At 45.9% G+C, this 15414-nt stretch overlaps 1 protein-coding gene across 6 annotated transcripts in view; it reads left to right on the top strand.

Moving 5' to 3' along the window:
- Positions 1–15414, top strand: part of LOC141059510 (uncharacterized) — a 207887-nt gene that overhangs the window by 180349 nt on the left and 12124 nt on the right. For all 6 annotated transcript variants that reach the window (XM_073555678.1, XM_073555673.1, XM_073555677.1 and 3 more), the window contains 2 exons: positions 1957–2152; positions 3019–3109. In XM_073555678.1, the coding sequence (XP_073411779.1) occupies positions 1957–2152; positions 3019–3109 (287 nt within the window). The remainder of the gene's footprint in view (positions 1–1956; positions 2153–3018; positions 3110–15414) is intronic.

Genomic DNA, 15414 nt, shown 5'->3' with positions numbered 1-15414 from the left:
GAATGTGATGAAAATAATACGTAAGAATGATGTGGAATGTAATATTGTGGGGTTGAGAGGGAATGAAGTTTCGGTTGCATGGAAGAGTTTGGAAACGCACGGGATGTCTAATAGACAAAGGGATATTGTATGGATGTCCTTGCACAATATTTTGCCTGTGCGACAGGTTCAGAAGAGACGAGGTCTGACCAGAACTGATGTGTGCCCGAGGAAAGGATGTGGTGGATGTGAGACTGTGTGGCATACTATGTGGGACTGTGATTACGCGTGCAGTGTGTGGAAGTGTGTAGGTGGGTTGTGTAAGGAGTTAGCAGGTGTGAGTTTTATTGACTGGTGTGTTGCGATGTTTGGAATTGGTGCATGTGGTCGTGTGAAAAATAGAATCCTATGTTTAATTATGACTTGTGTGATGCAGAGTTTGTGGGATGTGAGGAATTTAGGAATTTTCAAAGAGAAGCATGTATCTGTGAATAAGTGTGTCGGGCTGATCCTTGCTAGATTATACTTTTTTTATAAATTAGACAGCGAAGGCGGTGGTGGTTCTGATGCAGAGGGTGTCTGGAAATTTAAAAAATGGCAGCACCTGATCAAATATCAGTGAATTTTAGTGATGTTTATTGATGTTCAGAATGTCTTTTGTGTATACCCTTGGTTTGTTATACTAAAATAAATATGAACCATGATGATGAGAGTTGAAACAACGACGTTTAAGTTGATGAGCTTATATTGAGTTGTTTATAACTAACCTGAATGGTTTAAAAAAAAAAAAAAGAAACAGCTGTCTGTGGATGGATACCATGTTTTGGCATAGGTGGTTTCCTTCATTGGAGACTGCCCTTCCCGTGATTGTTCCCTCCCGGGGAAAGACCTGGCTAGTCATTGCTTGCGTTGAGAAACATGTGATGGTGTCTCCGCGGCTTGTGTTTTGCATGTTTTTGCATATTTCCCATAAGGGATGGGGGCATTGCTCTAGAATCACTGCGTTGAGAAACATGTGATGGTGTCTCCGCAGTGTTGGATGTTGATCTCCATGAGGTCAATCAACCCCCTTTTTTACAATAGACTGAAGACATGCATGATCTCTCTATCCTGTCGGTTCCTGCTGTGACTTTACACTACAGCGGCTGCTGAATTACCTGTTGTCATCTATCTATCTATCTATCTATCTATCTATCTATCTATCTATCTATCTATCTATCTATCATCATAAATACATATATATGTGTGTGTGTCACTGACATGTATATATACAGTATATGTATTCTTTCTATTCTATTCTAACCTGTCAGTGTGATTTTACTGTACCTGCATATGAATTGCCGGCTTTTCAAAGGACATCTGTGCATTAAAATCGGACAGCACTCGCATGATCCGAGTGCTGTGCGATTTTTTTTTTCCTCGCATCCATTGACTTGCGTTGGTGAATCTCATCCGAGATATGCAGCAAATTGCAGAATGCTGCAACTTTTTTCTCAGTCCTATTTCAGCCGAGAAAAAAAATCGCAGATGAGATGTTACCCCTTGAATAACATTGGTCAGAGTGCAATCAGATTTTTTACTGGATTACAGTCGTCCGTTTTTCTCGCAAATGAGTAATGCTGGAGTCACACTGCCGAATTTCTCGTGCGATAATCGCATCGCATAGCACGGACTGGCCAGCACCTCTCCTGACTTGAGCATGACAGCGTGATGGATTACTATGCAGCTGTCAAGCTCAGGTCAGGAGAGCCGACAGCCAGTGCGGGTTTTACGATGTAATTCTCGCATGAGAAATGCAGCAGTGTGTCTCTGCCCTAAAAGTCCTAACTGTGAAAATAATCCTATAATTCTAATATAATGTGGGTTTCGCGATCAAGACTTCATCTGGGGGTGGTCTGGGGAAGTCTACATTATCTATAGTCTTTTTGGACATTGGTAAAGACAGTCTAATAATATCCATATGTTTTTTACCAACAGATTGCTTTCGACTGCCCAGGTGTCACCAAACCAGAAGAGAATGATTTCATTTTACTCAAATCGGGAATTCAGCTTCAACCTAGTAGTAATTACTCTGTGAAAGTAAGAGTACGGTTACATCAGACAAATACCAACAACTGCTTCCAGGGGCCCTGGAGTGAATGGAGCAATGTGCAGACTTTTCACACCAAAGCAGGTATTTTCATAACTGCACTATTCTTAAGATAAGATTCTTTACTAGCAACAATGACTAAAATTACAAATAATATAGGCAAATTAAATAATATCCTATGCACTGTATAAAAGTATGCAGAAAAACAAAAATACATTGTTTATGTCTTATAATGGTGAGAGGATAGGGCTGTCCTGTGACCAGGGATGGACTAGGTCTAAAATTCAGCCCTGACAGTTTGCTGTATGTCACCGGCTCAGATCAGGAGTAACAAACCGGCAACAAAGAGCAAAGTCAGACTACCCTCTGTCCTGAGACCAGTGACGTCACTTGCAGGGCTGGCACTGGTCTCTGCACATTAGATATTGTAAAACTGTGCTCTGTTGCCTGCTTGTTACTATTTATCTGAGACAGATATAGAATGTGCACTGTCATTGTGCACATCACACAGAGCACAGCACGCAAGAACTAACCGGGCCCCTGAAACGAGCAACACTGATGAAAAATTATATTGTGATACTGGATTAGCCAGAAAAAGCTATGCAAATACCTTTAGGCCTAAAAACCAAAAATATTCCAAGAGTGATACCTTTATTGGCTAACCAGAACAATTATATTTGTAAGCTTCCAAAGCACAGAGGATCCTTCATCAGGCATGTTGACTGTCTGATGAAGCAGATTATTTTCTCTGACAGCTTGCAAATGTAATTTTTCTGTTTACCCCATAAGGGTGTAACTCTTAGAATTTTTGGGCATAAATGGTACTTACATTGGTTAGATCATTAGAAAAAAGTGTGAATTTGCTTGTTTTGCTTTCTTACGTAATACATACGTTTTTGCCTGTTTTTGTATGATTATTTTTTTTGCCTAATTTTCTATTTTTCTTCTAGTTCCAAATACTGTGATGCTGAGTATTCTGGTTCTTTTTATAGTGGTTGCTCTTGTGATCTTGGCAGTATGTGGATGCAAAATTTTAGTAAGGTGAGTTTTTGTCATGTCATTTTAATAATTAATTTATCCATTTCTAATGGATCAGGCACACGATCGATTTTCTCGGAAAAGAGCTATCTGTGGTTTTCATGGATAGCACTTGTCCCTCTGATGATCTATTGGGCCATGCAGATGTCCAATCTTTATCAAATGGAAACAAGTCCTATATTGGGACAGAAGGGAACTGAAGGTAACTGGACACAGTCACTGTAAACAATGTTTCTGTTTGTTTTCACTTTCACCCCAATAATCCTTCACTTTCTGCTAATTCCCCTAATCCCTACTCCTAGTAAGGAACTGTTCATCTCTTCTTCAATCCTCCCCATCCACCTCACCTCCGCCTCAAAACTTTTCCTTAACATACAATCCTCTGTCTCCAAACACAGACAGCCCCCTCATGCCCTCTCCTGCTCCCACCTGCTAACACTTTCTCTGCTCCTTCTCACTGCTGGTGATATCTCTCCAAATCCTGGTCCTCCTCACCACATTCCCACAGTCATTTCTACCTCCCATCCACGCTCTATCACAACCTTCCGTAACCACTCCAACCTTATACCCATTCACCCAGCCCCCGCTTCCCCAGTCCCACTAACAGGAGCTCTGTGGAACGCTCGCTCTGTCTGCAACAAGCTTTCCTACATCCATGATCTTTTTGTTACTACCAAACTCTCCTTCCTCGCCATCACCGAAACCTGGCTCACCCCTTCTGACACAGCCTCTCCTGCTGCACTTTCGTATGGCGGCTTCCACCTTTCTCACACCCCCCGCCCCAGCAGCAAACATGGTGGAGGAGTTGGTTTTCTCCTGTCAGATACCTGCTCCTTCACCCCAATCCCACTGCCACCCTCTGTTACCCTCCCTTCCTTTGAGGTGCACTCTGTGCGCATCTACTCCCCCTCCAACCTCCAACTGGCTGTCATCTACCGCCCCCCAGGGCCAGCCACCACCTTCTTTGACCACTTCACCACCTGGTTACTTCATTTCCTTTCCGCGGACATCCCTACTATCATCATGGGCGACTTCAACATCCCCATTGACACTTCCCTCTCAGCTGCCACTAAACTTCTATCTCTCACTTCCTCCTTCGGCCTCACTCAATGGTCTTCTACAGCCACCCACAAAGATGGCCACACACTGGACCTCATCTTCACCCGCCTCTGCTCCCTATCTAACCTCTCTAACTCACCTCTTCCTCTCTCTGACCACAACCTGCTCACATTCTCTTCCCTCTTCACTCCATGTCTACAATCCCCACCCCACAAACTTTCACACCCTCGAAGGAATCTTAAACACCTTGACCTACACTCATTCTCTGAATCCCTCCTCCCTCTTACAGATATAAGTTCCTTACACAATGCGGATGACGCTGCCGCTCTATATAACACCACAATAGCTGTAGCTTTGGAATCCGCTGCCCCACTTACACATACCAAAACTCGCAAAATCAACAGACAGCCCTGGCACACCAGCCTGACCAAAGAGCTGAGGCGAGCTTCCAGGGCTGCTGAGCGCAGATGGAAAAGATCCCACTCCAACGAGCATTTCATCGCATTCAAACAGTCCCTCACTACTTTCAAGACCACACTCGCCACAGCTAAACAAACCTACTTCTCATCTCTCATATCCTCCCTGTCTCACAACCCTAAACAGTTATTCAACACCTTCAATTCTCTCCTCCGCCCCCCAGCACCTCCTCCCTCCCCACTCATCTCAGCTGAAGACTTTGCCTCATTTTTCAAGCAGAAAATTGATAACATCAGGGACAGTTTTGGTCAACAACCCCCAGAGCCCTTCCTCCCGACTTCCCAGCCCTCCACCTTCAAAACCAACTTCTCCACCATTACAGAAGATCGACTCTCCACTCTACTCTCAAGATCACATCTCACCACCTGTGCACTCGACCCGATCCCATCCCACTTCATCCCGAACCTCACCACAGTCTTCATCCCAACCCTAACCCATCTCTTCAACCTATCACTAACAACTGGTGTTTTCCCCTCAAGCTTTAAACATGCCTCCATCACACCTATCCTCAAAAAGCCCTCTCTTGACCCATCCTCTGTATCTAGCTATCGCCCTATATCACTTCTCCCATACGCCTCCAAGCTACTGGAACAACACGTCTACCTTGAACTGTCCTCCCATCTCTCTTCTTGCTCCCTCTTCGACCGCTTACAATCTGGCTTCCGGTCACACCACTCCACTGAAACTGCCCTTACTAAGGTCACCAATGACCTCTTAACTGCCAAGAGCAAGCGACACTACTCTGTCCTCCTCCTCCTGGACCTGTCGGCTGCCTTTGACACAGTGGACCATTCCCTATTATTACAGACCCTCTCATCCCTCGGCATCACAGACTTGGCCCTCTCCTGGATCTCATCATACCTAACAGACCGGACATTCAGCGTCTCCCACTCACACACCACCTCCTCACCTCGCCCCCTATCTGTCGGAGTCCCACAAGGTTCAGTCCTAGGGCCCCTGCTGTTCTCTATTTACACCTTTGGCCTGGGACAGCTCATAGAATCTCATGGCTTTCAGTATCATCTTTATGCTGATGACACACAGATCTACATCTCTGGACCAGATATCACCTCCCTACTAACCAGAATCCCTCAATGTCTGTCCACTATTTCATCCTTCTTCTCCACTAGATATCTGAAACTCAACATGGACAAAACAGAATTCATCATCTTTCCCCCATCTCACGTGACCCCCCCTACGAACCTATCAATTACAGTAAATGACTGCCCACTCTCCCCAGTCCCACAAGCTCGCTGCCTCGGAGTAATCCTTGATGCTGATCTCTCCTTCAAACCACATATCCAAACCCTTTCCACTTCCTGCCGACTTCAACTCAAAAATATTTCACGCATCCGTTCATTCCTCACCCAAGAATCTGCAAAAACCCTAGTCCATGCCCTCATCATCTCTCGCCTTGACTACTGCAACCTCATGCTCTGCGGCCTCCCCTCAAACACTCTCGCACCCCTCCAATCTATTCTAAACTCTGCTGCCCGACTAATCCACCTGTCCCCCCGCTATTCCCCAGCTTCTCCCCTCTGTCAATCCCTTCACTGGCTCCCAATTGCCCAGAGACTCCATTACAAAACCCTAACCATGACATACAAAGCCATCCACAACTTGTCTCCTCCATACATCTGTGACCTCGTCTCCCGGTACTTTCCTGCACGCAACCTCCGATCCTCACAAGATCTCCTTCTCTACTCCCCTCTTATCTCCTCTTCCCACAATCGCATACAAGATTTCTCTCGCGCATCACCCCTACTCTGGAACTCTCTACCACAACATATCAGACTCTCACCTACCATCGAAACCTTCAAAAAGAGCCTGAAGACCCACCTCTTCCGACAAGCCTATAACCTGCAGTAACCACCGATCGACCAAACCGCTGCACGACCAGCTCTACCCTCGCCTACTGTATTATCACCCATCCCTTGAAGATTGTGAGCCCTCGCGGGCAGGGTCCTCTCTCCTCCTGTACCAGTTATGACTTGTATTGTTTAAGATTATTGTACTTGTTTTTATGTATACCCCCCTCACATGTAAAGCGCCATGGAATAAATGGCGCTATAACAATAAATAATAATAATAATAATAATAATATTGATGTGAGTGGTGGATCAAAATCCGCAATGCAAGTGTATAGGTCTGTGAAAAAAATTAGATCACACTGAGATGATATCCAACTACAGTGTGATTTTCACGGTTTAATAGAATGGGAGGATAAAAAACAATGCCACTCTGATTGAACTATGATCAAACGCTGATCAGAATAATCGGACGATTTTTCTTGGATATGGAAAAATTGGTTATGTGAACCTACTCAAACACCAAAATGGAAAAGGGCTTAGGAATACAGATAGGCTGTCTAGGAACATCAATATAACCCTTGGCATCACCACTGATCTAGTATCTAGTCCAGGAGTTGCCAGATATAAGCGATGTACGAGGCTGCTATGTTCTGTCCTGTACACTCCCTATATCTGGCAACCGCTGGTTGTGATTTCAGAAGATCGGTGAGGTTGTGGGGTGTCAGTTATTTTATGAAGATGTCAGCAATTGTCTAGTTCCAGGCAACCTCTTTATAGGGGTTGTCAGGGCTTAAGCTACAAGACTGCAGTCACTCTATGTGACTGCAGACTTGTAAGTCCTCACATCGCTTATACTGTGTGCTGTAAGGAATCTCTGGTGCCAGCATTAGGAGCAGCAACCATGTTACCGCAAGTATGTGATATGCATACTTCCAATCCCATTCTGACTAGATGGTTGCAGCCTTGCTCAGTGCAAGTGCATTGAGTCAGTCTGAAAACAGTCTAGTCAGAATGTGTCCACGAGTAGGCAAATCGCATACTTAGAGTCAGATGATTGCCACTCTCAGTGCTGGCATTGGAGAATCCTCTCAGCGCGCAGTGCATGCAAAGTGAGGATTCACAAGTCTGCAGTCAGAGTAACTGCAGACTTGTAGCGAAGGCCTGGACAACCCCTTTAGCTAAATGTAGTAACCAGTGTCAGGCAGCAGCGGCCTATAAAATCATCGTGCCACTTCAAATGAGGCACAGATGCAAATAATAAGAATGGTGCCATTTTGTGATATATATATTACTTTATTACGTTTTAATCACATTTTCTTTACATTTTTGTGTAGGGGATGAACAAAAATATGCAATTTTGGCATTCATTTGTGTGTGTGTGTATGTATATATATATATATATATGCTTCTCACAAAATTTGAATATTATCAAAAAGCTAATTTATTTCAGTTTTTCAATACAAAAAGTGAAACTCATATATTATATAGAGTCATTACAGACAGAGTGATCTATTCCAAGTGCTTATTTCTGTTAATGTTGATGATTATGGCTTACAGCCAATGAAAACTCATAAGTCCTTATCTCAGTAAATTAGAATAATTAACAAAAACACCTGTAAAGGCTCCTAAGCATTTAAAATGGTCCCTTAGTCTGTTTCAGTAGGCTCCACAATCATGGGGAAGACTGCGGACTTAACAGATGTCCAGAAGGCAGTCATTGACACACCCCACAAGGAGGGTAAGCTGCAAAAGGTCCTTGCTAAAGAAGCTGGCTGTTCACAGAGTGCTGTATCCAAGCATATTAATGGAAAGTTGAGTGGAAGGAAAAAGTGTGGTAGAAAAAGGTGCATAAGTAATCGGGATAACCACAGACTTGAAAGGATTATTAAGGAAAGGCCATTCAAAAATTTTGGGAAGATTCACAAGGAGTGGACTGCTGATGGAGTCATTGCTTCAAGAGCCACCACACACAGACGTATCCAGGACATGGGCTACAAGTGTCACATTCCTTGTGTCAAGCCACTCATGACCAATTCACAACTCCAGAAGAGTCTTACATTGAGTCTGTGGGCAGGAGTCTTTTGTAAAGGCAACTATGTAAGACAGCTGTCTTTAACACTGGGAATGAGTTGATTAGGAGTGTCTAACTGGTTTGTAGGATCCCTCTCCCTGCGCACTTCTCTCCTATGGCCCCGATATACGCTATAACATACTATCCCCTCCTTGGGAATTAAGTCCCAGGTCAAATGGATGGGATAGTACGTCCAATGGAAGAAAGGGGTTAATTGTTTTTATGTATTTAATTTCATTATGGCAACAACTGTGGAAAGAGGAGCATTGTAATGACGGGGGATTTTCTTCCACCATCACATCCTTCCACCAATTGACCCGTAGAAGTGCTACTCGGCGCGAAACAGCCATGGTCAGTTTTTGCTCACTCCTGTGCTCACTTCCCCGGCCATAATGTTTTAACATTTGCCAATAAAATACAGAATTTCTCTAAAGATTGGTGAGTGCTACCTACTTTCTTCTTTATGGATTCGTATACATTGTGTTTTCCTGGATAAGCACCCAAGATCACGAGCCATAGTTGGCAATATGGTGTGATACCGACAGCATAGACTTATAGCTGAGGTAGCGGTCCTGCTGCAGGGTTGTTGCCCTCCTACAGCCCCCTCCACGTCTCCTGGTATATTGGCCTGCCTCCTGGTAGTGCCTCCAGCCTCTGGACACTATGCTGACAGACACAACAAAGCTTCTTGCCACAGCTCGCATTGATGTGCCATCCTGAATGAGCTGCTCTACCTGAGCCACTTGTGTAGGTTGTAGAGTCCGTCTCATGCTACCACAAGTGTGAAAGCACAGCCAACATTCAAAAGTGACCAAAACATCAGCCTTAAAGCATTGTTACTGAGATGTGGTCTGTGGTCCCCACCTGCAGAATCACTTCTTTATTGAGTGTGTCTTGATAGTCGCCAATAATTTCCATCTGCTGTCTATTCCATTTGCACAACAGCATGTGAAATTGACTGTCAATCAGTGTTGCTTCCTATGTGAACAGTTTGATTTCACAGAAGATGGATTTACTTTGAGTTATATTCTGTTGTTTAAGTGTTCTCTTTATTTTTATTGTGGGTGTCTTGATAATTGCCAATAATTTCCATCTGTTGTCTATTCCATTTGCACAACAGCATGTGAAATTGATTGTCAATCAGTGTTGCTTTTTAAGTGGACAGTTTAATTTCACAGAAGTTTGATTTACTTGGAGTTATATTCTGCTTGAGTGTTCCCTTTATTTTTTTGAGCAGTGTATGTGTATATATATATATATATATATATATATATATATATATATATATATATATATATTCAGTGAGCTTTTTTTCAGTTTTCGAAATACAGAGTTTAATAGGGGCTTTTTTTTTTGCATAACAAATTGTAGTTTTTATTGGTGTTATTTTAGGGTACATCTATATACATAATCGTCTTATCATGTCTGTCTGTAACCGAAATCCCGCGTCGCTGATTGGTTGAGCCCGGCCAGCCGCAACCAATCAGCGACACAGGATTTCTGTGACAAACAGAGAGATACTGTATGATAATGGGTTTGGCGCCTTAGATCGTGATCTACGGCGCCATACTTACATACTTACCTCACAGGGAGGAGCGTTGCCGCGGCGCTTCTCTTCTTACGGTGACTGGGGCAGGAGGCTGGTGGAGGAGTGTGGCACTGATGCCAGAGTACGCGCTTGCGCATAGCGCTCTCCGGCGCCATTTTCCTGAAGACACATTTGCAACATGTCTTCAGGAAAATGGCGCCGGACAGTGCGGTGTGGGCATGCGGGTACTCCAACGCCAGTGCCACAATCCTCCCCCAGCCTCCGGTAGAACGGGACAGCGCTGGACCACAGGAAAGATGGGTGAATATAAATGTTTTTTTTTTGTATGTGTGTAGTTTCCTAGGGGTGAGGGGGACCATACATACCAGAAAAGGGGGGTGAGGGGTACCATGCATACCACGAAAGGGGGTGAGGGGACTATGCATACCACGAAAGGGGGGTGAGGGGTACCATGCATACTACGAAAGGGCGGAGAGGGGGCCATGCATACCAGCAAAGGGGGGTGATGGGACCATGCATACCAGGAAAGGGGGGTGAGGGGGTACCATGCATACCATGAAAGGGGGGTAAGGGGACCATGAATACCAGCAAAGGGGGTGACAGGATCATGCATACCAGCAAAGGGGGGTGAGGGGTACCATGCATACCATGAAAGGGGTGTGAGAGGACCATGCATACCATGAAAGGGGGGGGTGAGGGGACCATGCATAGCACGAGAGGGGGGTGAGGGGACCATGCATACCACGAAAGGGAAGTGAGGGGACCATGCATACCACAAAAGGAGGGTGAGGGGACCATGCATACCACGAAAGGGGGGTGAGCGGTACCTTGCATACCACGAAAGGGGGGTGAGGGGACCATGCACACCACGAAAGGGGGGTGAGGGGACCATGTATACCAGCAAAGGGGGGGTGATGGGACCATGCATACCAGGAAAGGGGGGTGAGGGGTACCATGCATACCACAAAAGGGGGGTGAGAGGACCATGCATACCACAAAAGGGGGGTAAGGGGACCATGCATACTAGCAAATGGGGGTGACAGGACCATGCATACCAGGAAAGGGGGGTGAGGGGGACCATGCATACCAGGATAGGGGGGTGAGAGAACCATGCATACCAGGAATTAGGGGGGTGAGGGGGACCATGCATACCAGGATAGGGGGTTGAGAGGACCATGCATACCAGGATAGGGGGTGAGGGGACCATGCATACCAGGAAAGGGGGGTGAGGGGGACCATGCATACCAGGATAAGGGGGGGAGGGGACCATGCATTCCAGGAAAGGGGGGTGAGAGTGACCATGCATACCAGGAAAGGAGCGTGAGGGGTACCATGCTTACCACGAAAGGGGGGTGAGGGGTACCATGCATACCACAAAAGGGGGTGAGGGGTACCATGCATACCATAAAAAGGGGGGTGAGGGGACCATGCATAACACGAAAGGGTGTGAGGTGACCATGCATACCATGAAAGGGGGTGAGGGGGGTACCATGCATACCACGAAAGGGGGGTGAGGGAACCATGCATACCAGCAAAGGGGGGGTGACGGGACCATGCATACCAGGAAAGGGGGGTGAGGGGGTGCCATGCATACCACGAAAGGGGGGTGAGGGGACCATGCTTACCAGCAAAGGGGGTGACGGGACCATGCATACCAGGAAAGAGGGGTGAGGGTACCATGCATACCACGAAAGGGGGGTGCGAGGACCATGCATACCATGAGAAGTGGGGTGAGGGGACCATGCATACCACGAAAGGGGAGTGAGGGGACCATGCATACCACGAAAGGGGAATGAGGGGACCATGCATACCACGAAAGGGAGGTGAGCGGTACCATGCATACCACGAAAGGGGGGTGAGGGGACCATGCATACCACGAAAGGGGGGTGAGGGGACCATGCATACCAGCAAAGGGGGGTGACGGGACCATGCATACCAGGAAAGGGGGGGTGACGGGACCATGCATACCACCAAAGGGGGGGTGAGAGGACCATGCAAACCAGGATTGGGGGGTGAGGCGTAGCATGCATATCAGGATTGGGGGTGAGAGGACCATGCTTACCAGGATTGGGGGATGCATTATTGCATTATTATTAAATCTTCATAAAGAAACTGCATACATATTCTAGAATACCCGATGCGTTAGAATCGGGCCACCATCTAGTGCCTTTATAATCATTTTGTTCCATTTTACTTGAGGTGGAATGTACAAAAATAGAAATGCTGCTGGATTTTTTCATTATTTTTAGTGGTGTTCACTATGCAGGATAAAAAATGAAATATTTTTTATTGCAGTGGTCATTACAGATGCAATGATGCCAGACATGTTTCTATTTTCAGTTTTATTTGTTAAATTAAATGATTTTTTATTTTCAATAATATTTATTGATCTTCTAATGGCATTGGTAATATTCTGCACTACATGTGAGGTACAGAGCATTAACCAGCCACTCAGTATTAAATTGACAGGCTGCCTGCTAGACCATGCCTTGTCTTTGATCTATGGCAGATCTGTGGCACCCCTGAGGGTTCAGTCGCCGCAGAGGTACTGCACCTCCTCCTGAGGTGTGGTGCCCCACCATCCAGGTAAGGTGGAGACACCTGACCACACTCCAACACCTGCACCCCACACCACAAAGTAGTGTAGCAAAGCACCTTCGGCGGCTCCCTGCTTGGAGTGTAGCAAAGCACCCATTGGTGGCTCCCTGCTTGGAACACGAAACGTGCAGGGAGGTGGGTGGAGTTTAGTTCATATAAAAGAGCAGGAAGAGTTGAGTCAGTCAGTCAGTCTTTCATTCAGTCAGTGAGTGAGGATGTAGAAGGACAGAGAGTGAAAAAGAGAAGATCCCCGGGAGAGGGATGGAAGAAGGAAGTGCTGCAGCAGGCCACAGTGATCTGGGTCTGCTGGCACAGGAAAGAAACAGAGAAAGGAAGCTTGATTCTCCATTGGTAAGTAAGATTAGTACGGAACGTAAGGAGAATAAGAGAACAAGGACCAGGGTTAGAGGAGAACCCTTTTCAAGTTCTAAGCGCAAGGCCGGGGTCCGGTCCCCGAGGTTGTACAGATAATAATGTTCGTGCAGCAGACACCGGAGGAATAGAAGTAGTGACCACTTTATTCCCACACAAGACTTGGGGGCACAACAGCAACGATAGTGAGCCGGGACTAGGTAGTAAGGAGTCCCTGAAGCAGGCTACAGCTCTCTGCCGTACAAGTAGAGTTCATAGGAACATCTGACAGGAGGAACTCCAGTGTAACTCAGTACCAGAAGTACTTCATTCAAAGGCGCTATAAGAGGAGACGTTCAGAAAAGACACATATGCTGGCGGAGTGTTGGAAAGGAGTACTTCATCTTGCCTGAAAGTTGGCTGAGCTCCTGACCCGGAAGACACGGCACGGATGCGGGCACCTGTACCTGCAACAGACTGTGAGTAAAGCTTTAGAACTACATGCCCTGGTGTCCTCTACTTATTCCTGCGCCAACCTGCCCAGCACGGCTACATCCCTTGCGTCTGACACTACACCATCTAAGTGTCACTTCATCTACACTGCCCTGGGACTACAGCCCTGCCTGTGGAGGGCTATAAAATCACTGCTGCACCACACCATCTGTCCCAGAGGATCTGTCTGCAGCGTCGGCTTACATCTCTATTGCCGAACACCACAGGTGGCGTCACAAATAACTCATCATAAGCACACTGAACATTCCCCTATTACAATGGGCGCCCAGGGCCACGGGCTGGGTCCCAGCTGCCGTGACATCTATCATTGAAGCTCATCGGGCTACCGAATACCCCACAGCCCTGGGAGGGTGACCCAGATCTAATGGTTATCCTTAGGTTTCAGGTAAGCATGGGAATCCTAGACTCCTACACTGCAGGAGCTAATGTAGAGATACGAGGCAAATAAAGAATTAGTTAAGTTTTGCAAAAACTGATAGCATTGAATTATTGCTGCTACATCTCTGCTAGCAGCGGAAATTTATTTCTGAATTCTTCAAAGGAGCAGTCACCCAAAGATCAGGATCCCCAGGTTGAATAATCAATGCCCTTTTACGCCCAAATGGGACATCTATAAGGACAGGAAAGGTCAGTGAAATGATGGGAAGATGTGAATAATCTGTTTGAATTCATTACTGCATCCATAATAAGGGGATATCCTCATTATATAAAGGTTAGAAGGTTTCTACCTCAACAAAGGTCTCAATTTATAATTGCTGTTTCTCCAGTTTTCTGGAGTAATGTGCTCCTTTTTAGCTTCTTTAGTATTTGCACCTTATTCTCTAGGCATTTTGCACCACTTTTTAAGTTGATCTTTTTTTTGTTTAAATGGAACCTGTGAGGTCCGATAACACTATTAACCTGCAGTTATGGGGTTAATCTGCAGGTTAATAGTATTATGAATGTGCACGACTGCTGTACTGAAAGTGCCACACCTGGGAGAAAATGAGCTGTATTTCTCCCGGGAACCACCGGCTTTCAGTGATGCAGACGTTCCAGTGAAGCGACATTCTCCACTCACAGCACTGAAAGCGGTAGTTGTAAGCATGCCCCAGCTCTGACAGTTAACAGTGCAATGCATCAGTACAGCCAGCGATCGCTTAGTGCCGGGGCATGGTCACAGCTTCTCTGTGCTAGGAGCGGTGACTGTAATTGCTTCATCCTCACCAGCATGACTGAAAGCTGGCAGCTCCTGGTAGGAATATAGTTTGTTTTCTCCCAGGTGCCGCTTCTACAGTACTGTCCTGAACGCCTTCATAACACTACTAAAGGGGCTACTAGGACAACCCCTTCTCATTTTGAATGGTTATCCCAATTAAAATGAAAACACTTATACTCACCTCTCGTGCCAGAGCAGTTCCAGATATGTTGACACTCGTATTCCCAGGGCTCACATGAGGTTGATGTCATGTGAACTCTGTGCCCAATCTGTGCTGGCTTCACTGTCACCTCCTTCAGATGTATAAGTAATCACAGAGAAGTCAGAGCTGGGTGCCCCCATCCTACTCACTTTCTCTTGATTAGTTATACGTCTGAAGGAAAGGACAATGAAGCCGGCACTGAATGGGCACAGGGTTCCTGAGCAAGGTAGTCATGGGCGAGCTGCTGCTTCTGCATGTTCTGGCATCCTACAGACAAAATGTGTCTCAGTCCCTTTGTGCTGCTGTGTATGGGGTGCATCACACTCACTCTTACTCAACTTCCAGAACATTCGGAGCCCACAATCCAGGGGACATTGAATTTGTTAAAACAGTCAAACTTTCACTTGGCAGCTTACGATCATTACAATCAGGCATACAGGATAAAGCTCAATGGGTTACAGTTTCTCCAACAGTTACCA

Source organism: Dendrobates tinctorius, unplaced genomic scaffold (genome assembly GCF_039654945.1).
Source record: "Dendrobates tinctorius isolate UK_male_01 unplaced genomic scaffold, ASM3965494v1 ptg000228l, whole genome shotgun sequence".
NCBI lineage: Eukaryota > Metazoa > Chordata > Amphibia > Anura > Dendrobatidae > Dendrobates > Dendrobates tinctorius.
This window is presented reverse-complemented; position numbering and strand designations above follow the sequence as displayed.